Genomic DNA, 22,468 nt, shown 5'->3' with positions numbered 1-22,468 from the left:
TTTCTTCACAAGCATTACGCGGGATAGGACAAACCCCGCGTTGTGAGTCTGTATTGTGAACTTTCCTTGCTCCATAAGGCTAGCAATGAAACGTTCACAGACTATATTATTAGAGCAGAGACTATATTCACCTCATTGGGGGAGCAGAGAAGCATTGTAGGGATGGGCTTCAGATGGCTATGGTAGTAAAAGGACTACCTGATTCATACAAGCCATTCATCATGTACATCACTCAGAGAAGTGACACTGTAACGTTTGGCGAGTTTAAAACAAAACTGCGAAGTTACGAGAGTACTGAAAAATATGGGAAAACTGACATGAATGTTGAAGAAGAAAACGTGATGAAGACTAGCGGGGCAATGAGGTCACGAGGAAGAGAGAAGAAAATGGACCTGGCTGATGTTGAGTGTTACACATGCAGTAAAAAAGGAACACATGGCCAGGGCATGTCCTGACGGTTACCAGGTGAGTAAAGAGGAACGAAAATGGGACACACCACAGCGAGGAGGGGGACGCAACCGAGGACAAGGCTGTGACCATGTGAAGAAAGCTGATGGAGAGACAGAGGCAGAGCATACATCTCTTTGTTTCAGGATGAGTGACTGTCCTACATAAAAAGGAAACAAGAAGGGTCCCATGGTCGACTGCGGCGCTACAACACACATGATCAACAACGCCACAAAGTTCAAAACAGCTGACGAGCTTCAGATCCGAGGACCACATGATCGAGCTCGCTGACGGATCCAAGGTGAACGGGATGGCGAAGATGAGGAGAGACGCCGTAGTCTACTTGCTGGACAGCGAGGGACGACAGGTAAAAACTAGATTAGATTAGATAGTCCTTTATTAGTCCATCTGTGGGGAAATTACAGTATTACAGCAGCCCTTATTCACAGATCAAGTAATATAAGTAAACAGTAGAACAGTAATAAAAACACAATTTAAAAATTAGACAGTAAAACACAAAAATAGAAATATACAAATGGAATAAAATAAATAGTAAAAAATGTGTATAAAGTGTAAAAGTATTGTACCAAAAGTGTTCACAGTGTTGAAGTGTTTTACAGTGGTTTTAAGGTCTACTAAGGGCTCAGCTGGTTGTGCAGCCTGACAGCAGCAGGGAGGAAGGACTTTCGGTATCTTTCTCTAAGACACCGGGGATGAATCAGCCGGTGGCTGAAGGAGCTGTGCAGCACGGCCAGAGCGTCCTGCATGGGGTGGGATGCGTAGTTCATCATGGATGAGAGCTTGGTCATCATCTTCCTGTCCCCCACCACCTCCACAGTCTCCAATGGATGCCCTAGCACGCTGCTGGCCTTCCTCACCAGTTTGTCCAGCCTCTTCTGTCAGTTGCCGAGAGGCTGCTGTTCCAGAAGACTACTCCTTAAAAAATGGCTGATGCCACCACAGAGTCATAGAAGGTCTTCAAGGGTGCTCCCTGCACTTCAAAAGACCTCAGTCTCCTCAGCAGAAAGAGTCTGCTCTGTCCTTTCTTGTAAAGGGCGTGTGCATAGTCCGACCAGTCCAGTTTATTGTTCAAATGAACACCCAGGTACTTGTAAGACTTCACAATCTCAATGTCCAGTCCCTGGATGCTCACCGGTAGCGGAGGAGGGCGTTTACCCCAACGGTAGTCCACCACCAGCTCCTTGTTCTAGCTGGAGTTTATGTGGAGGCGGTTCCGCTGGCACCATCCCAAAAAGTCCCAGTTGAGTTCTCTGTATTCTCTGTCATCATCGGTGGAGACGAGGCCGACGATTGCAGAGTCGTCAGAGAACTTTTGCAGGTGGCAGAGTTGTGGTTGAAGTCCGAGGTGAAGAGGAATGGAGCCAGAACGGTTACTTGTGGGGCCCCTGTGCTGCAGGACACCCGATCTGACTCACATCTCCGTATCCGCACATACTGTGGACATACTGAGGCTCAAGCAAGCACTCTACATCCCATTGTTTCCACAAAACATATTTTCAGTCAAAGCAGCGATAGCCAACAGAGCTGAGGTCCACTTAAAGGATGGTAATGACTGGCTGGTCCACAAGGATGGTACCATGTTCAAAGTAGACTGTATTACCTTAGCACTGTAAAGGATGAAAATGTTGATGAAGTGTATGGTTGTCATGACATTCTAACGTGGCATAGGATACTTGATTATTGTAATTTTGATGTTGCAAAATTAGAAAAGGTGCTTAGAAGGGTGTCTATGAAAGAGAAACATGACAAGTCCAACCAAAACTGTGAAATATACACACAGGCCAAGTTTACACAAAGCCGAAACAGACAGGCAGACGCTAAAGTTACAATTCTATTAGAGCAAGTACACAGACCTATGCGGTCCGATAGAACCAGCAGATAAAGATCGATACAGATATGCATTAGCATTTACTGATGATTACAGTGGGATGATTTTTCCCTACTTTAATAAAGCAAGCTGCCGAAACGTAAATCTAAGTTTACAGAAGAACTAAAAAAAAATAAAATGCCCATGTTTTCGCCCAAAACTGCAGCAAGAGGAGAGAGCTCATCAAGTAAAATGGCATTCAAGGGTATGCTGGCACAAAAGCAAAAGGATGGATTTGGTCGAAGGTGTGACCATTTCAGTGCTGACGTACAGGGCCTGTACATTGTGTGTCTTGGTTATTTGGAGAGATGGATGGTTCCCATAGAGTTCTCCACTTTCATGTGGATGGATCTGAATGAGATACCTGACTGGAATGATGCTTAGGGCTGCTTCAGGCATCTAGCTGAAAAACGGGTGGAAATTGATGATGCAAAGTGCTTTGATCAGGTCACCAATCTTAAGAAATTCATTATTCAGAGAAACAGTGATCTAGATTTCAGTGATCTACAGGCACACCAGAGGTGGACCAAATTCTTGGAAAAATCCAAAAGTGTAGATTTTCATTCAGAGCTGCTTAAGATTGCAGTTTTTTTTTCGTTTTTTTTGCAATACCTGCTCACAATGTAAATGTAGAGCTAATGTTTTCACTGATGCAAGCCCAATTAACCAAGGAGAGGAATCACTTGTCTGTTGAATCACTGAAGGGGATTCTGTGCACCCAGTACAATTTCACACATGACCTGCAAGGACTTTCATACCTATTTGATAGGTTATCACCGACTCGTGGGAAAGATTCAGTATTCAGAGAAATATGCCCAATCACATGATGACTGAACAGTGTCTTAATTTTCTTATTTTAATATATGGCTATATAAAGTATTTTTAATTTAGAATTTTTTATTTGCCATCATTATTGCTTCAATATATGGACAAGCACTGGACTAAATGCCACACAAAAAGATTTGTTTTACATTTGCACTTTGCAATTGTGTTAAAGTTCAATAATCAGATGTTCATATAGTCATTTGTGTCATTTTTATCATTTCATTTGTGACATTTGTATGCATGCACATCTATCAAATGTATAGTAAACTCAACAAGTCATTGTATGGCTTAAAACAGTCCGGACGGAACTGGAACACATTACTGCATGATCACCTTACGGAAAATGTTTTTGTGCAAAATGATGCTGATCATTGTGTCTATAGCAGAAAATCTGGGAATGAGAAAGTGATTCTGTTAGTATGGGTAGATGACTTAATCATAGCAGCAAGTAACAACACCTTACTCACTGATGTAAAAGAAATGTTGAAGAGAAGGTTTGACATGAAAGACATGGGTCTACTTAAATACAAGAGGTAGGTAACGAGCAACAGGTGGACACAATTAGGGCAGCACAGGTGCAGAGAATCCACAATCAGGAACCAGGTAGACAGACAATCTCAGACAATCACCAGAGCAGGAATTGCAGAGACACAGAGGATACAAGACTACAAAAAAAGGAACAAAATTCAAACCATGACAGCTAGCTACTAGGAGCTACTAACTAACCACTTTAGAGACTGTAATAACGGAGATAGCTGCAGAAACGTCTAACGCTAGGGTGACCAGACGTCCTCTTTTTCCCGGACATGCCCTCTTTTCGAGACCTAAAAAAAATGCATCCGGCAGGGATTCCAAAAACGTCGGGGATTTTGCCTCGTTGAATATTTGTGTTTCTCTGGGTCTTTCAAAAGCGACACACTTTTTTTTTTTGGTTGCTTAGCACGACGTAGTCCTTTTCATGAGCAAAAGATCGCGTAGATGCACGCCTGTGGAGCGGGATGAAACTATAACGTTGTCGGTGCAGGATGTCAGAAAGGTATGAAGGGGCGAGGTTATGAAGGGTTTTGTAGGTGATGAGGAGAATCTTGAACCGTATTCTTTGCTGTAGGTGAAGTGTGCAGTGAGCCAGTTTGTATTGCTGCATATATTCCCAAAATAATTCGCTGGACGGTGGTCAGACTGTTATCCTGAAATTCACGCTTCTGCCTGTGCTGAGCTTATCTTGGCTGCTCTGTTGTGGCATATTGATGTGTGGGGCAGAAGATGCATTAGCAACAGAAGAGCTGACATGCCACCATTCCAGCCTGGGAGATATTTAGGGTATTTAAAAAAGAAGAAACTAAAGCAATGGAAATATCAGCTATTTAGTCTGTCATTGACAGTTTGACATCAATACATTCTGCCAAATTCTGCCTCTGTTCTCCTTGATGTGTATTTTAAATGTAGCAGCGCTTCCCTTTGTTTTCAACGTGTGTGGATGCTGCTACGGAAGTGAGGTGGGTTGTCAGTTTATATTCCACATTTAGTGTCCAGTTTTGCACACTTTTTTAATTTGTTTGCTCCCTCCTTAATGCACTCTGTTTCATATTTACCATCAAATGTTTGTGAAATGTCATGAATCAGCAGTATTTGTATTTTACATAATCTTTGCAGATTACCAATTTAAAACAACAAATTCAGATACAATGCAGTGTTGGTTCACTGACATTGGCATAAAGCCATGTCTTACCTACGGTACTTTGAAATAGCACAACTGTATATTACAGTTTGATCACCTTCTTTTAAAAAAGAAAAGTAGAGATATACATGTTTTAGCTGATACCTGCAGACACGCATGAATATCACTTTGTCTGTGTGTGCCTCAAAAAAAGGAAAAAGTCAGAGGCCTTCTCGACTGCAGACTTGGCCTTTTCATACCCCCCACTGGGACACCTGTTCCTACTTCCTCATCTGTCAATATTGTTTAAGTGGAACATACTTATCAAAAATAAATAGCTTTGTGAATGTTATTGCAACTAATGAAATGCCTCAACGATACCTAGATTACCACTTTGATCTTCATTTTGCCTAAAAGTGGAGTACATGCACACCCACATAAATGTCTGGTGATGCCTGATTACCAAAATATTATTCATTGTGCATTAAAGGACTATTACTCATAATGTGAATGCAGACATATACAGTCACAACAAATTGTTGTGTATTTCATAGCTGGACAAACAGACATCATTTAATTTGCAATACAACATGTTTGTTTGTGAACTTACCTTCGAGTTATTGTAAAATATCAATTTTCAACATAATTTTAGTTCTTGTCTCCTTATGTTTGTGTTTCTTTTTTGTCTTTGTATGGCCTTTTCTCTCTGTAACTTTGTGTGATTTTAGTGTTGTCAAAAAAAAACCGGGACAGCTGTATCCATAGTCCCAACACTCATTGTTTCCAGAAAGTTGTTTTGCCTCCACAGAAAAATAGGTCACTTGTCAGTATCTTGCAAAACTATGAGCCAGACAGGTTGTGGTCATGGTTAAAGTTATACTAGGGAAGGTTAAAAGAGGAGATGGGGTATAAACCACAGTCACCCATGTCAGTGTCAGACAATCCAGGCCAAACTATTCAACAGCTGCCTTGACAGAGACAAAGAGCTTTTGTGGCTGGACAACAAGAGGTCGCTTGTCATGAAACATCTACGTACAGTCATTTTTAACATATAAACATTTTTCTGTCCCTCTGTTTTACTCTTTGACTGTCATTTGAATGTGTTTTATTTGAACATGTGAAATAAATTCTAAAATATGTTAAGTCAATATTAACACAAGCATAACAAATCATTTGCTAATCCAATTATTTACAGTCAAGACCAGTTTTGGAATGACTCACTTTCTAAGTAGAAACTACTGTCTAATTCAGTGTTTCAGATGTAATAACCTCATCCTTAGAACGAGTATAAGCATAGCTTTACAACTTTTTAGAATTGGGCTAAATTACCAGAGATTTAAGGTAATTAGAAATATCAGTAGAAAGTGTAGACTTTACTATGCTAAATAATCTTGGTCAGGGACAACATTACAAACCATCTTTTATCATAATGGCAAAAGTCTAAGTAATAGAGGTGTACAAAATACCATATAAACTTACACTTTAATATTACAAGTATGAGTAAATTTGATGAAGAATTAAGACTTGTGTTGTTTCCTCAGGTGGCAGCTGTGTTTCCTTGAACCCGAGTACCCTTGGTCAGTCAGTTCAACAAATTTTGCCAAAGATAATTCATTTACAACCAGTACCGTGATCTGTCACGTATCTTGTTCAACACCCTGCACACTTGTTGCAAGCTCCTCCGTCAGAGATATGCAGATCAACTAAACTAGACTGACAAATATTTCACTTGGAAAAACCTGAAACAATGTCAGAACACCCACAAGGATGTCAATCTGCTTCAGACGAGGACAAATGGTGAGTAGATGTATCATCGGATTTCCCTTTTTACTAAAGTAACTTTACAGTTTTCAGTGTCACATCTCTTCCCAAGAGCTGTAGATAACCACTGTATTGTACCTGCTTTGCATCAACCAGCGGGCAGTTAGCTACTATCTGCTGAACACATGGGAGCATTTAGCAGCTGAAGAGCCAGCTATTTCAGTTCATGTACAGTTGCTATTTTTTTTTTTTGTCAGATCAACTTAAAAGGAGATATGCCAATATGTTCATAACTTGTTTTCAGTATCCCCAAGGGACTAATTAGGAACATAAATGTTTGTGGAGAAATAGTACAACTATAGATGGAAACAGATTCTAGCAATAATATTGATATAAATTGCAAGAAAAAAACAACACGTTACTCTAATGCACTCATCAAGCACCATACATAGGTGTGTGTGTGTGTTCACATTCTGCATACATTTGTGGTATTTCACATCGCATGTGTTGAAATCTTCTGTGGTGAATAACGTAACATCGTGGCTGTGGATGCTGGACCTCAGGGTGCCTGTGCGGGACAGAAACTGGCGCAGAGGGAGGGAGAGAAAGGATCATCTGGGGTCACCAGCTGTGCCTTTATGTCAATAAAATAATGTATTTACCCTCCGTTATAATTAATTGAAGTTATAATCATACTGTATCTTTTCCTTTTGCCTTTTCTGTGCTGTTTTACTTTTTTTGTGGCTCAGAAATTTCATCTAGTATTAATACCAGCATTCCCAAAAATGGGGGCAGATTTCTTCATCAGATCTTTCACACTGTCAAAGTCCTCGTACTTCTATGAATCGATACAAAGCCACTAATGTGACATAGCAAAACAACTTAAAAGCCTGGCTTTACAAAAGCATATAAGTTCCTTATACACGTTTATAATTCAATTTAACCATAAATATTAACATAAACCATAAATATGACTCGTAGAACTCGAAAGTGACTTGAGAGAGCTCCCCAAGTTAGGAAAATATAATTTTGTATATCCCTAGTTTGATGTCACACATGAATGGCGCACCTTTCTGGAAAGCTTATGTCCCACGGAATCAGCCAATTGCGCCAAAACCACTGTCAGATAAGCCTTAGCAAAATATCAACCACATTGCATTTTTTTCAGCCAAAAAACTGAAATATTACTTACTTATGGACTAAACGATACTTGCTTGGTATGTACTGGGGCATCTGCTTGAGCAGAGCCACTCTGTTGTGGAACCAGAAGTGCGTCTTATGCCGTGTTCACACCAAACGCGACCAGATTACATGCAAACTCAATGCACAGATGCGACCCGGCGGGCAGAGCGACAGATGCGTTTGAGGTGACACGAACAGTGCGAACAACTTCTGCCAGTCCCCCAGAAGTAGCGCTGATAGCGACTGTCATTCAGATGCTGTTGTGGGACCAGGGATAAAATTATGAACCCAGACACGATGGAGTGAGATGTTCCAACGTATGTGAAATTTACACAACAAGTATAAAGCAAAACTAGTGGTTATTTTAATGGTGGATGGCGGAAACAGTAACTAGTTTTACAGAGATAAGCCTGTTGAAGAGATGTTCTCTATTTAAAAATAGCTATGCAAACCATTCGGAATTTTTGAGAAAAATTGCTGGGTCTCGAGTGGGGCTAAACGACTGTAATGTGTCATAATATTTAGTTACTTGGTCTCAGATCAGTGTGTTCCCTGTTATGTTATCATACATTAAAAATATGTTGTTCTATGACACATTGAAACTGGTTTTCAACCTCAGTGAATCGCAGTTAGTTATTCAGATGTTCTGTCTGTGTCAACGCACTAAACATACTGACGACAGAGCCATGTGTCTAGCCTGCCATTGTGCAAATCCCCTCTTTACTGTGGGACCCTGTGGCCTCATTGAACAGTAAGTCTCCGCCTTAAGTTTGTCATTCAGAAACATAACACTCAGGCCCCTCCTCTCGCTATGTCCCTCTTGCTCTTTCTCTCTCTCTCATTGTCATACAAACACAGCTCTCTCAAACCCCTCTCATGGGCTCGCTCATAGTCAGAGCTGGTCAGAGCACCTCCCCCGGAGAGACTGGGGGATCTAGACTTGTATTTTCTTCAAAAGGCACCAGATAAATCCCACCTAGGAAAAAATGGAAGCATAACCACAGACTACAGACAAGAAGCGACTTTTCTCAGGTACTCTATAACTAATCCCTTTCCCTTCAGGTCAGCAGGAGTTTATGTCTTTACTACATGTGTCCTTGTTATACATTGTGAGTGTACACTACTTTGGTTTAAGTTCTTGAATAGAAAACAAATGCTATCATTGCAGTTTAGAGACAGCTGGGCTTTTGTGGTTGCACTTGCGCTTAACGCCTGTAGCTGTATTATTTATGTAGGGCAAAGGTTACTGGCTGTGCTACCAGCTATTTCCCTTTTTCAGTGAGACACATCAAGTTGCTCTGTGAGTAATGCTGCCCAACGCTCACATTTAAAACAAACACATGCTGTGTGTCTTGTGCAAATATTTTAACAGAGAGCATTATTACACTTTTTTTTAAGTGATTTATACTGGTATTTAATAATTAAATCCTTTGCTATGATTTTTAGCAGAAAGTAAAAGGTGCATGCACGAATAAACACAATTAGTTTTTCAGCAATCTAAGCCCTAAAAGCAGTTGATGTTAATAGACAGCAGATTAAAAGGCTGATTAAAGCTGAGTCTGAAAAGCATGCATGTATGGTTTGGGATGGTCAAAAAATCGAAACAGAAAATGATTTACCCTTGAGCACGTTCCTTCACATGTTTGATCACGTCAGCAAAAGTATGATCTAAAAGATTCTTGAAAACACGCGCCACACCTACATTGTCACCAGGTGAGATAATTTACTCCGCCTCAAGCAGCCTATTTTCTTGGCAGTATTGATCATGCCTGTTCCAATTATAACATTCCCCATGGCTTTTCAAGATTTGGTGATGGACATTAGGTCAATTCTGTACCTTTCTTTTTCCTCTGATCCCCCTGTCTGTGTGTATACAAGTACATCCTATTTACCGTTTAATACCCCTCACTAGACATTTAGACAGCTGTACACAAAGTTGCCCCAGTGGAAAGTGAACAATAGTGTGTCTGCCCATGATAAGTATGATGGTTTGAAGAGATTAGTCCAACAACTAACTGTTAATTTCCTAGCACCCATAGCCCTCCCTGCTGCACATATGCCCTGCACCTTGCAGCCCTGAATACAAAACACAAAGCAGTCACTTTATCTAACAACAGCTCTTCTAAAGCAACTCTTACAACATAATATTGATTTTAGGGCCTATTTTATTTTTTGTTACTTTTAGTTTATTTAGTTTAGTTTTGTTACTATAGTCCTGAGCAACTAACAGTTATAGTCGCTCAGAAGACCCATTTTGATGCAATTAGCTTTTGATTAGATAAAGTGCTGTTTAGACAATGAAACAGACACCTATGCAACAACCATTATCAACAATAAGCGCTTTTTGTTTTTCCATAAGGCAGGCAGTGGTGTAGTGGTTAGTGAAGCAAGAGGGGCCGGGGTTTGATTCCTAGTCTGGGCAGTCCTTCTGTGTGGAGTTTGCAAATTCTCCCCATGTCGGTGTGGGTTCCCTCCGGGTACTCTGGCTTCATCCCCCAGTCCAAAAACATGCAACTTAAGTTAATTGGACTCAAAGATTGCCCGTAGGTGTGAGTGTAAATGTTTATCTGTCTATATATGAGATAAACTAATGAAAAGTCCATGGTGTACATTCACCAATGTCAGCTTGGATTGGATCTAGCGCCCCCTGACCATAAATGGGATAAAATATTTAGAGAATGAAATATTTTTTTACACAGCATGTTCGATTTAATAAGGATTAAAGTCTTGTATTAGAAAAAGGCAAAAAATATATAATTTTATGCTGATTAATATCCATTTAAAAAAGCTACATTGTTTATTGTTTAACTTGTGTGCAGCTTGCTAATTTCACACTAAATATACAATGTTTTCTGACGAAATATGAATGAATAATGCAGATGTTTTCGGATGCCTTGTGCGTGACTATCAGACACTGAAGTCCGTGACAAAGCATCAGTATTTGAAGCCCCAGGAATGAAAATGGCTCGAACATGCTTTATATTCCCGTCCCACATCGAATCCAAGACAGCAACACAAAAGCAACATTGATGAAAAAATGGCCCTCATGCCAAGAGGTACTGATCCTGTCTTGACCTAATACAGCAAGACTGCTGGCATTGTGTGGATTATGAACATTAATAAACAGTGATTAAATCATGTGTGTATGTTGACTTCACTGAAAATGTGCTCTTTAGCCACAATTTGCTACTGCCAAATGAAATCCACAAATAACATGAATAATCACTTTGAAAGGGTAGTTTATATCATCGTCTGAGCATTGTAATGTTGCCACTGAAGTAATTTGTTTTTGTTAACCCTTCTCTTGTTTCAGTATGATGGAGAAGCCTCATCCAGGTCCAGAGGTCAAATTCATGATGACTGTAGGCGCAGCCCATCCTCTACCCAACACCCAGACCAGAGGACAATGGTCAAGCAAAATTGAGTTTCTCTTGGCGGTTGCAGGACAAATCATAGGCCTAGGAAATGTGTGGAGGTTCCCTTACCTGTGCTACAAAAACGGAGGAGGTAAGTTCCATAATAGTAAAAAAAAAAAAAAGGAAAACACTCTTTGGTCAAAAGTACACATGCAGAATGTAAAAATAATTACAGTTGGGTTACTTGATGGAGACCAAAAACAAATATTGATTTAGATTCTGTTAATAACGTGTATACATAAAAATGTCAATTCAGAGGCTAAACCCACTTTTTGTTTACAACAAATACATTTCTTAAAGCAACAAATAAAGATGGCAAATAGAGAGTGTGTTAAGAAACGAGCATATCCAGAATTGAACTGATGGACTAGCAATGTTTATTTTGGATGTTTATAGAGATTAGCTGTACTTTTTACTAACAGTTAAACTATCTAGTGAAAAATATATCTGATGTATTATTCTTGTGGCTTACCATAAGTGCTCAACAACTCACGTGGCGGAACTTTATGTTTTCTCAAGGGGTGTTCTTCATTCCTTATGTCCTCTTCCTCTTTACCTGCGGCATCCCTTTGTTTCTCCTGGAAACGTCACTTGGCCAGTACACCAAAGAGGGAAGTATTACCTGCTGGAGGAAAATTTGTCCCCTTTTTGAAGGTAAAGATGTATAATCAATATCACACTATCCATATAAAATCAAATACAAATTAAATATATAATCAAATTAAAGCATGTGTGTACGACATGCTCAAAAATGTCTGGCTAGTTCTTTAGGTAAAGAAGAAAACTGTAAAATTGTTTATTGCAAACACTGAAATCTAATCTTTCAACCTATCACACTGACTTATTGCACACAAAAAAATGTGTGTGCTCACACTGTTGTTACAAATCTTACAGAAATATGTGATGAAAGCGATTAAACCTCCTGTGAAACAAACAGAAACAATGTTGTTGGACAACAAATTCCACAACTTGTAGATACAAGTGAAGATAAGTCTGGACATTGACAGTAACAACATTCCTTTAAACAGGAAGCTCTGAAAAATTCAACTTCTTTAAAAAAAAATTAAAAAACATGCCCAGACACTTTTACAACATCCTTTCTATCTCATGAGGACCAGGACACGTCATGTATGAACAGAACCACTTTACTCTTAAACTGCAGTTTCACAAACTGTTAAAGCGATTTAGGACGCGCTCTTGCACCTGACATGTAGAGATTTTTTTCGCATAACAACATTGTTAGCGGCAACAAGCACGTATCATTCTACTTCCTGACTTTAAAGAAAAGAAAAAAAATACTTCTTATTTCCATGCTCTTCACAATAAAAGTCAATCATGTAATCAAATAAGTTACAACATTCTAAGAAACCCAACAAACTGCACCAGGTTTGGTGAGCTTGTAACATTTACAGGCTCTTATAAAGCATTTCTTTGACGTTGCATAGGTAAACTATTGCCTCCTGTGAGCTATTACACTAGGCCGAATGAGTTATACGAATAGATGGCTGTCTTTCTCATCTGCGCATTAACGTTTACATTTCTGTAGTTAAATATACAACAAAGAAAATGGTTGTCTACACAGTATTTAACAGCCTGTTTTTGGGAAGTATCAACATTGTTGGTAACTGGCTGTAGATGAGTGGCTAGTGCAGGTCGATCTTTAACCACAAGGTTGATGGTTGATCCCTGGTTCCCACTGTTGAAGTGTCCTTGAGCAAGACACATAACCTCAACTTGCTCCATTGTTTAATGCTTAGGATAATTCATTGGTCAGATGTTATGTCTGCACCTGGATGTATAGGACAAAGTTGTATTATGTGACATTGATTTAATATAAATTACGTAATTATAATATTTTATAATGTATAAAATACATAAGTAGATGTGATAACTATATGTTTCTTACTTTTTTATTTAAAATGTCTTTGTTTGTCTGTTTTTGTCAGGGATGGGTTATGGCAGTCTTGTGGTTGTTTTGTACTCCAGCATCTATTATATCATCATATTGGCCTGGGCTTTCCTGTATCTCTTCTCCTCTTTCAACACTGAACTTCCCTGGGCGAATTGCAGAAACTACTGGAACACAGGTTTGTTCCAGGGTGCGATCTGTGTCGGGGCTGGAGTTAGGGATACACACAAATAACAAGATTATTAATCATCTTTATTTCGTGATTTTTCTAAAGTGGAAAAGCCAGTTGTTGGAAACGTTGCGCCGTGTTCTTTGCCTCGCATAGTCCATCCATCCATCCATCCATTTTCTGAACCGCTTATCCTCACTAGGGTCGCGGGGCGCTGGAGCCGATCCCAGCTGTCAAGGGGCGAAGGCAGGGTCCACCCTGGACAAGTCGCCAGTCCATCACAGGGCAGACATATAGACAGACAACCATTCACGCTCACATAGTGCCTCGCATAGTGTTTGTGTCAAATTACATGACATACTTAAAGAGCCGCTCCACACATACTATTGTCCATTTTAAACATTTGCCTGCTGAACTGCCATTCTCAGTGAGTGTGTATTGGAGGTTTCAAATTTCCACACAAATGATTGACATACACATTTTAAACGGCGTTTGAACATAGAGGAACCTAAGAAACCACAAACTAGTGTAAAATGGGATGTAATCCTTTTACTGTTTATGAATAGGCTCAGGTGCACAAGCTAGGGCCAACAGCCCCTAGCTTGTGCACCTGAGCACTGGCCCTTGTATACCCTACAGCAGAATACTGTGCATCATGTGGATGCTCAGCTTAACACAACCAAGCAAATCATAAGCAGAACTATTCAAGACCACTTCTCTGGCTCCCTCTCCTTTCTAGCATAACGCCCTCACCCCCACATATCTGACAAGACTTACTCAAAGGATGCTCGAAAAGGTCCAAGATTTCTGTAATCCACCAGTTTACATAGACATTTTCAATCCACCCACTGCCCGTCTCCCATCAAAGAATAGCAAGACGTTTAGTCAGCCTCAATACAGCAGACCAGCTCAGCTCAAGGAACTTACATTCATTTTTGGAAAGGTCCCCATTTTATTAATCAAGTTAAATAAGTATACAAATGAATATGAAAGCTTTGACAAAGGCAGAATCATATAGTGTGCGTAATTGTCTTTGAATGCATTGTTTAAAGCATCCTGCATCCCTTTGCAACAGAGACCTGTGTGGAGTTTGATCGAAAAGCTAATTATTTGAACTGGACTGCTACTGAAAATGCAACATCACCAGTGAAAGAGTTTTGGGAGTGAGTCTGAAACCTAAATCCAAACATGATAGTAAGTTCTGAAATTAATTTGACATTCATGTATAATCACAAAAATTGTGATTTTTCAGGAGAAGAGTGCTGAATCTAACAGGAAATATCCATGAGATAGGCAGCATTCGATGGGAGCTGGCTCTGTGTCTTCTGTTGTCCTGGATCGTCTGTTACTTTTGTGTCTGGAAAGGAGTAAAGTCCACTGGGAAGGTAGGACAAGGAAATTGGCATTATTGATGGTGTATTCAAGCAACTTTTTAAACTGTTGATTGACAATGCTTTAGAACAACATTCTTCTCAACGCTTCAAAAACACTGCAATCATATCACTTTGCCATAGACGCTGCCTGAAACGTGATCATAAACGTTTCCAAGCACACAGGTATAACATTAAAGAACATGAGAGGGGAAAAGCTACTACACAGAATGCAAGCTTAAATTGCACAACCTCAAACATCATTTTTCACGATTGAAACTGCTGTCAGGTGTCATGGATTAATCAACCATAGAGGCTTGGCTTTAGGGATGGCAATGACAGTCTGGCAGCTGGTCTAATACTTTAATCCAGACTGAAATATCTCAACAACTACTGTATTCATTTTTATTAAATTTGGACAGATATTGATGACTTTGGTGATCCTCCGACTTCTAGTGCCTCCATGAGGTTCCCATTTGTGGTTTAAGATGAACTCTAATCACTTTGGGGATTTCCTGAACTTTTCATCTTAAATAGGATTTTGAGCATTTGGCTCAAAGCACGCTCAAAAATTATATTCAAGGCCAGAGTAAATATTGTTTCTGTTGCTCAACAAGATGGTGACCATACTTCATACGTGCTGGCAACACAGCCATCAAAGTCCACACTTGTGCTACAAATGAACCCTTACTCATCCACAGGTAGTCTACTTTACTGCGACATTTCCATATCTGATGTTGGCGGTGCTGCTTGTTCGTGGAGTTACGTTGCCAGGGGCCTTAGATGGGATCAAGTTCTACCTCTACCCAGATCCATCCCGGCTGTTTGATCCACAGGTATCAGCACTCTTCAATACTTCTCTGTTTTAATGACACGTGACTCCCCTAAACCTACGGCCTTTACAACTTTCATATACCCACAGGTTGTCTCCCCATTAACAGTTTCAATTTGTTTGGAGATGTTAACATTTTGATAATTTCCAAAGACATAAAGCTGAACTATACAAAAATGTTTATACATGTGTATGTATTGCAAATGCAAAACAATGATATCACATATCGTAACCCTTTATCGGACACTCATTGAAATACTGTGTGAAATTGGGAAATTACCATATATGGCTACTTCTACAATAAAAGGTTTTTAATTGGTCACACTTTAGTGGAAAGTTAAGGAGATTAAAAAGATTCAATTCAAAGAACATTCAATTAAATTACATTTATATATTACAATTTTGCCTCAGAGGGCTTTACAATCTGTACACATACGACGTCCTCTGTCCCGGGACCTCATATAAAACATATATCCTTTATTGTCTTGCAGGTGTGGATGGACGCTGGCACACAAATATTTTATTCCTATGCTATTTGCATTGGGTGTCTAACTGCACTTGGCAGCTATAACAAGTACAACAACAACTGTTACAAGTACGTTTGATTTCATATTTATAATTTGGATTCTAGTTTGGGTTGCACATCATTTTTCACAGAAAGAAATGCAAAAAGAAAACACATCAAACAGCGAGCTGCCGAAGCTGCAGCTTCATTAGTCCAAGTCACTTGAAAAGCACAACCGCCGCTGAAGATATACAATAACTTTAGAACCGTTAGCCAGAACATTTTCAATGCTCATTTTAGGCAAAACAAATGTGGTGTAGCTTAAACTCGGAGTACCACATCACTTGAAGTAGAGTTGACTCACATAACCCGTGGATATGAGTCCCAACTATCAATGTAAAGGTTTTATAGATGAAGGAGTATAACATGTATTTGTGTCTTCTTTGTTTTTAGGGACTGTGTGTACTTGTGCCTTCTGAACAGTGCGACCAGTTTTATTGCAGGCTTTGCCATTTTCTCTGCACTTGGATTTATGGCATATGAGCAGAACACAGACATATCAAAAGTGGCAGAGTCCGGTAAGAATATAGATAATGTCATTAATAAATACATTAAGGTTTTAATGAACATGTACTTTTAGCGTCAGCAAAAACACAACATGAATTCTATTAGATACAAGTAAGCTATTTTGACTCAACAGCATAACATATGCACAATATATTTAAATATTTTTGTCCATCTGAATTTGACTGCAGGTCCCGGCTTGGCGTTCATCGCCTATCCTCGAGCAGTCGCCATGATGCCTTTTCCCCAGGTCTGGGCAATATTCTTCTTCATTATGGTCATCCTCCTGGGACTAGACAGTGAGGTAAGCTTACTCTTCTTTAGCAGTGAGAGAATCAGAAACAGCTGTTTTATTTCTAAGAACAGTACATTTGAAATGATGATAGACATTATGAAACACAGATTTTCTGTTCATAACTAGGATAAAAAAAAATTCCATTTGTTTTATGCATACATTGTATAACAGTCTTTATGAACATGTTTGGCTGTATGTTTTTTGGGCCTTGGTTGGAGGTCTGTTGGTGTCACAGTTAGAAAATCTATGTCTTTCCTCTAGATGTGTTTTGGTCTTGTTTGTTTGTCTGTTTGCATATAGCCAACAACACTGTGAGCACATTTATTAACATCATTATCATTGACTGCAGCAATTACTAATGTGACTTTTTTTTTTGGAATCCCTTGATTTTGTTTGTCACTTTGTGTCTCTTGATTCAGATCCAGATCCGGATGCATAATACAAATTTCTTATCTTAATCTTTAGAATAGAACATAACTAAATTAAAGGATTGTGCAGCTTTGGCGGAGGTATTCACTTATTCACTCTCTGAGTACTTACTAAATTATTATGAAATAATCTCTGCAACGTTTGTATGTTTGTGTACAGCATATGTAGAGTTGTCTAACTGGGAACTGTGTTTCAGTTTGTAGGCCTGGAAGCCATCGTAACAACAATTTCTGACACAAATCCTTCCTTCTTCCACGTTGGCCATCGACGTAAACTTCTTCTACTTGCGATCAGTGTTTTCAGCTTCTTCATTGGACTTGTGATGGTTACAGATGTAAGATCATATTAAAATGTCATGTCACTTCTTTTACAACACTTTGTTTTATTATGTTAGAAGAACACAACAGCTAACGGATGTCTCACACACAGGGTGGATTGTACATCTTCCAGTTGTTTGACTACTATGCCTGTAGTGGAATGACTCTACTTCTCTTTGCCATACTGCAGTCTATTTGTGTTGGATGGATATACGGTGAGTTAATGAACAAGAGGAATGTGCACGGTTTCTTCACTGGGAGGTTGAATTCCTTCACCACAGCTTTTCCATCTACTTACAGGTGCAGACCGGTTTTACAATAATATTGAGGATATGATTGGATACAAGCCTTTTCCCCTGATTAAGTATTGTTTGAAATACGTGACTCCAGTAATATGCATGGTGAGTTACAGAAAAAGTTCTCTCAGTCAATTGATTTGTCTCTTTGGTAAGTCTCGCCTGTTTCGCCCGGCCTAAAGGCTGAATTATACTTCTGCAACTACAACTACGACTGGCAACGCAGTCGGATTGACGGACCGTTTAAGAGTCGACCTGCACACCGACGTTCACAGATATCTCCCTCCAGGAATTCACCTCCATCTGCGTGTCCTTATACTCCGGGTTATATAAATGCTCATATTTGCGGACCTCTTCAGCCAAATGTTCTTCAACGGGATCCATTGTCCGTGTTTCTGCTATGGCTTTTGAAAACAGCGGTATTATGCTATGAAACCGGAAATGAGAGACTCAGAAAGGATGTGGTTAGTGGACCAATCACAGCCCTCCGGGCTGCGTACGGCTCACGTAGCTTTGACGGATAGTCAGAAATTTGGGGTGACGCATGCAAGCACGCAAAATGGCCGATTTGACCACGCAAGGTCGGCCATGCGTGTCATGCGTCTCTGCGTAAAACCCGAGTATAAATCAGCCTTAAGGGTGCCAGAGCGTAGCTTAAGGTCATGTCTCCCCACCTCCCAAATTAGGACCAATGCTGCAGTTTTTAAGAAACAATGGTTTATTTTGCACGCAGTGTCATGAATTCTTCAGGGTGAGCCTGGCCCTAAATAACAAACAAAACAATCTAAGCAAGTCACCTAACTTACCGAGACCATAAAAGAAACAAAAGAAAGAACAGATGTCTTACCTATCTCACTACCTGAAAACATGAGAAAACAGGGTTAAACAAAAGTGCTTCTCACCCCAACAGACACTCTTTCCAACCCCACCACCCAAGAATCAGTGCTGTGCAGCATGGCCCAGCTGGAAGCTGGAGCTGGAGAGCAGGCCCCCACATGTTCCCTCTCGAGTAGACAATGAAGTTGACCTCCCTCTGAGTTGGAATCAGAGCTTTGTCGTGCTTTGTTGACATTAATTAGATATCGAACTACAAATCCCAGCAGCACTTCCTCTGCATGAAGCCACATTATATCCGACTGTTGATCGCAGGTCTGTGTTCTGCACCTGAGAGGAGATGTTTACGCGTTGCTTCTCATGAAGCCTCCGCGGCATTTTAAAACGAAGACGTTATCTAACTCAACAGCGCGGCTCAAACACGGAGAATGAACGACTAGCTAGCGAGCTAACGACTACGGTTAGCCTCGCTGTTAAGTTATTGTACACGCAACGCCACTATGCAGACCTCCTGTCTGCCGCGCTGCGCGCTCCGCTCCACTCAACTGTTTTGTTTAATACTCAAACATCTCCGCAATTTATTGAGCGGCGTAATAATCGCACGACACAACGAATTGATAATGAAATTCGTTGCCAACTTTTAATAATCGATTTTATCGATTCGTTGTTGCAGCCCTACAATGCTTTAACTGCTTTCTCTGTCTCTGATTATTTTCAGGGAACATTTGTTTTCTCCTTGGTGAAATACACTCCTCTGAAGTTCAACAACACAATTGAGTACCCATGGTGGGGTTATGCTCTCGGTTGGTGGTTCACTCTCTCCTCTACACTCATTGTTCCTCTAGTAATGTTGTACAAAGTGAGCACTACTCCAGGTACACTGCAACAGGTAAGCTGTTATGTAAAGCAGTCAACACGTCTCCAAAAAGCTACAGTTGCACCGAAAATTATTCAACCCCTATTGCAAATAGGGTTTATTGGCAAAATGTTTAAACTTTCAGCTATTTTCAATAAACAACTTAAACAAGGACAATTTAAATGGTTCAACACAGCTAATTTTATTTCTCCAAATTCAACACAAGATGTCACTTTTAAACTATTGCAGTCTCAAAATGATTCAACCCCTTAAAAGAATCCCTCATAAGAGCACACATTTGCAAAGCAGATATTATCTGAAGCACACCTGATGCATTATTGCCTTGCACACAACAAGGAAAATTATCCATAAAGAGAGCAAAAGCACTGAATGTTCCTAGAGACAATGTTGGAGGCATAGGTCACGAGTTAAGAGTTAAAGAAACAATGCCTCCACTGCCTGGACGCGACAGAAAGAGGAAGCTATAAACGACTGCCACCAAATTTCTGCTGAGGCAGGTGGCCAAAAACCCTCGAGTGACTCCAAAAGCCCTGTAGCAAGACTTAGTGGCAGCAGGCACTGAGGTTTCAGTTTCCACAGTGAGGCGCATACAAAACGCTGAAGGTCAACTCCAAGACGTACACTACTACTGACCCAAAAGCACTAAAACAATCTGCTCACGTTTGCAGGTCAAAACAGCAAAAGGGTGCTCTACTAAATACTACAGATATCATGAAGGGGTTGAATAATTGGCTACAGTAGTCATTCAAAATGATATATTTTGTTGAATTTGGAGAAACCAGTTCTAACATTTGTTATGTTGAGCTATTTAAATTGTCCTTGTTGGAGTTGTTTATGGAAAACTGCTGAAGGTTTGTACATTTTGACAATAAACCTAACTTGCATTGGGGGTTGGATCATTTTAAGTGCAACTGTATATGTGATTGTGGGTGTTATGATATTTATTAAAACCGATATTCTCCTTTGTTAGAGGATCTCCATCTTATGCACTCCAGCTGAAGACCTTTCTTCAAACAAAAAGGAAAAGAAAGGACTTGAACTGCTCAACTTGACCTCATCTCCTGACAGCATGGTGTCCAAGTGACCACAACAAACTGGAGCAGCTTCACAACACCATGGCATAAGGAAAAGCTTGTGCTCAATACAATCCTCCTACTCAATTAAGGGAAAAGTTCCCAATCTCTTTTGACCTCTTAAACAAAGTGATGTATATTTGTTGCTGTCCTCCACATATGTATCATGGTCTTTATTCCACAAATACTGTATATGCAGCTATCTCAGATGTCACTTGAACTGTCATTGCTGACAGCACTGACAACTAGCAGGGCTGCAACTATTGACTACTTATCATTTGATCTAATGATTGCTAATCCATGATTTGATGAATTTATTATGTTTAGTAAATAGTGACAAATGCACATGAACATTTCCCAGAACCATGAGATCAGATGTTCTGAAGAAAAGAAAATGAACTATAATATAAAATGTATAGAAAATAGCACATCCTCACAATGATGGATTTTTATTATTTTTATTCTGAATTGGATTGTAATCTCTTCCATTTGTTGTTTCAGCTCTATTAGCAAGTCAACCTTAAAAGTTATCGATCATGCATGAGCAGCCATGCTCAAATACACATTGCCATTTTAAATTGTCATTTATGTAAAGAAAAATTATTGCCAATATTGTTTTATGTTGTTGAACCAGGTTGTATAACTACAGAGTAAAGCAACACTGATAAATACTTGCCAAATAAGCCATACAGATTGAACACTTGAGTCACTTTTAGAAATTGAATTTCAAATTGTCCGTATCACAAAAACACTGACATGAAAGAGGAAAGGTCATCCAGCAATGCGGCTGGGATCAAACCTCGGACACTACCTGCACTACAGATGGCTGTAGTGCAGGTAGTGTCGGAGCCACCAGGATGTCTCAACATTAAAGTGTTTCTGACCTGTGCCAAGTACTGCTAAAAACTACTAAACATGTGCACAATGCTCACACAGATAAGAGAAAGTTCACCATTTTGGTTTGTGTTTGGTGTTAAAACTAAATTGTGGTGATTACTTCCATCGCCACAATTGAACATGCATATGAATGGTGTATCTTTCTGCAACACAGAGCAAACCTGTTGGTTGCCACAGTTAGAATCACAAAGGGTGTATATTTAACAGAGTTATATTTTTTACCAATAGTCTTAACTCTAAACTGGTTTATTATAGTTTTTATACAAACGGTCAAGCGGTAATAATTAATTGTAATTTTTTATTTTCATCATATATCATTGGAGTTTGTGGCAGTAGTCCTTTATGTAATACATAAATGCTGTAATATGAAATGTTTCACATTTGAGGATTAAGGATTAAGAAAAATGTTTCCAAAAGATATCATGGGCAAAAAATGCAATGAATTCCAACCCTTTATCGAAAGCAAACGGTATCCACGTTTCCCTCCAAACGTATTTCTCAAAGCAGTTTTGTTGTATAGACCGTGCTGATGAATTCATGTTTATATTGAGAATTGATTTGTTATCAACAGCTATTGTTATCGATGAATACATTATGATCAATCAGTTCGCTAATATAAAGAAAATGTTTATGTGATTGAAAGAATCATAGGACTGCTATATAATGTGTTAGAATTCATGGTTTCAATCTTATTGAACTATATGCCATTGAATAAAACAAAAAAACACGACGGAAAACATTCAGTAATGATCAGTTACCAGTTTGTTGGTGAATGAAGATTTTCTTAAGCCATGTAAACCATGAAAATCATTTTTTCAATAAAGTTGTTAATAAAATGTTAACAATTCACATTAATTCTGCACTCATTTTTCTCTGTATCTCTCCTTGCATATTGTGACACGTTACAGAAACTTCTTTTTTTTGC

The 22,468-nt window shown here is 39.4% G+C and overlaps 1 protein-coding gene across 2 annotated transcripts; it reads left to right on the top strand.

The window, feature by feature from the left end:
* Positions 1–6,508: 6,508 nt before the first annotated feature.
* slc6a22.1 (solute carrier family 6 member 22, tandem duplicate 1) lies at positions 6,509–22,468 on the top strand. 2 transcript variants are annotated; one of them, XM_068593594.1, is made up of 15 exons: positions 6,509–6,614; positions 11,074–11,267; positions 11,696–11,830; positions 13,123–13,263; positions 14,330–14,417; positions 14,507–14,639; positions 15,326–15,460; positions 15,948–16,051; positions 16,415–16,539; positions 16,717–16,829; positions 17,446–17,583; positions 17,679–17,781; positions 17,867–17,967; positions 19,415–19,585; positions 20,544–22,468. In XM_068593594.1, exons 1-15 carry the CDS (start codon positions 6,565–6,567, stop codon positions 20,655–20,657), a joined length of 1,845 nt encoding a protein of 614 aa, XP_068449695.1. In that variant the 5' UTR covers positions 6,509–6,564; the 3' UTR covers positions 20,658–22,468. The 2 variants fall into 2 exon arrangements, with proteins under 2 accessions (XP_068449695.1, XP_068449696.1); XM_068593595.1 differs by lacking the exon at positions 6,509–6,614 and adding an exon at positions 8,631–8,792 and having other exon boundaries at positions 20,544–22,467.

Source organism: Clinocottus analis, unplaced genomic scaffold (genome assembly GCF_023055335.1).
Source record: "Clinocottus analis isolate CAN_PGR_092001 unplaced genomic scaffold, fCliAna1.0.p SCAF_3, whole genome shotgun sequence".
NCBI lineage: Eukaryota > Metazoa > Chordata > Actinopteri > Perciformes > Cottidae > Clinocottus > Clinocottus analis.
The sequence above is the reverse complement of the archived record's forward strand: the minus strand, read 5'-3'. Positions and strand labels throughout refer to the sequence as shown.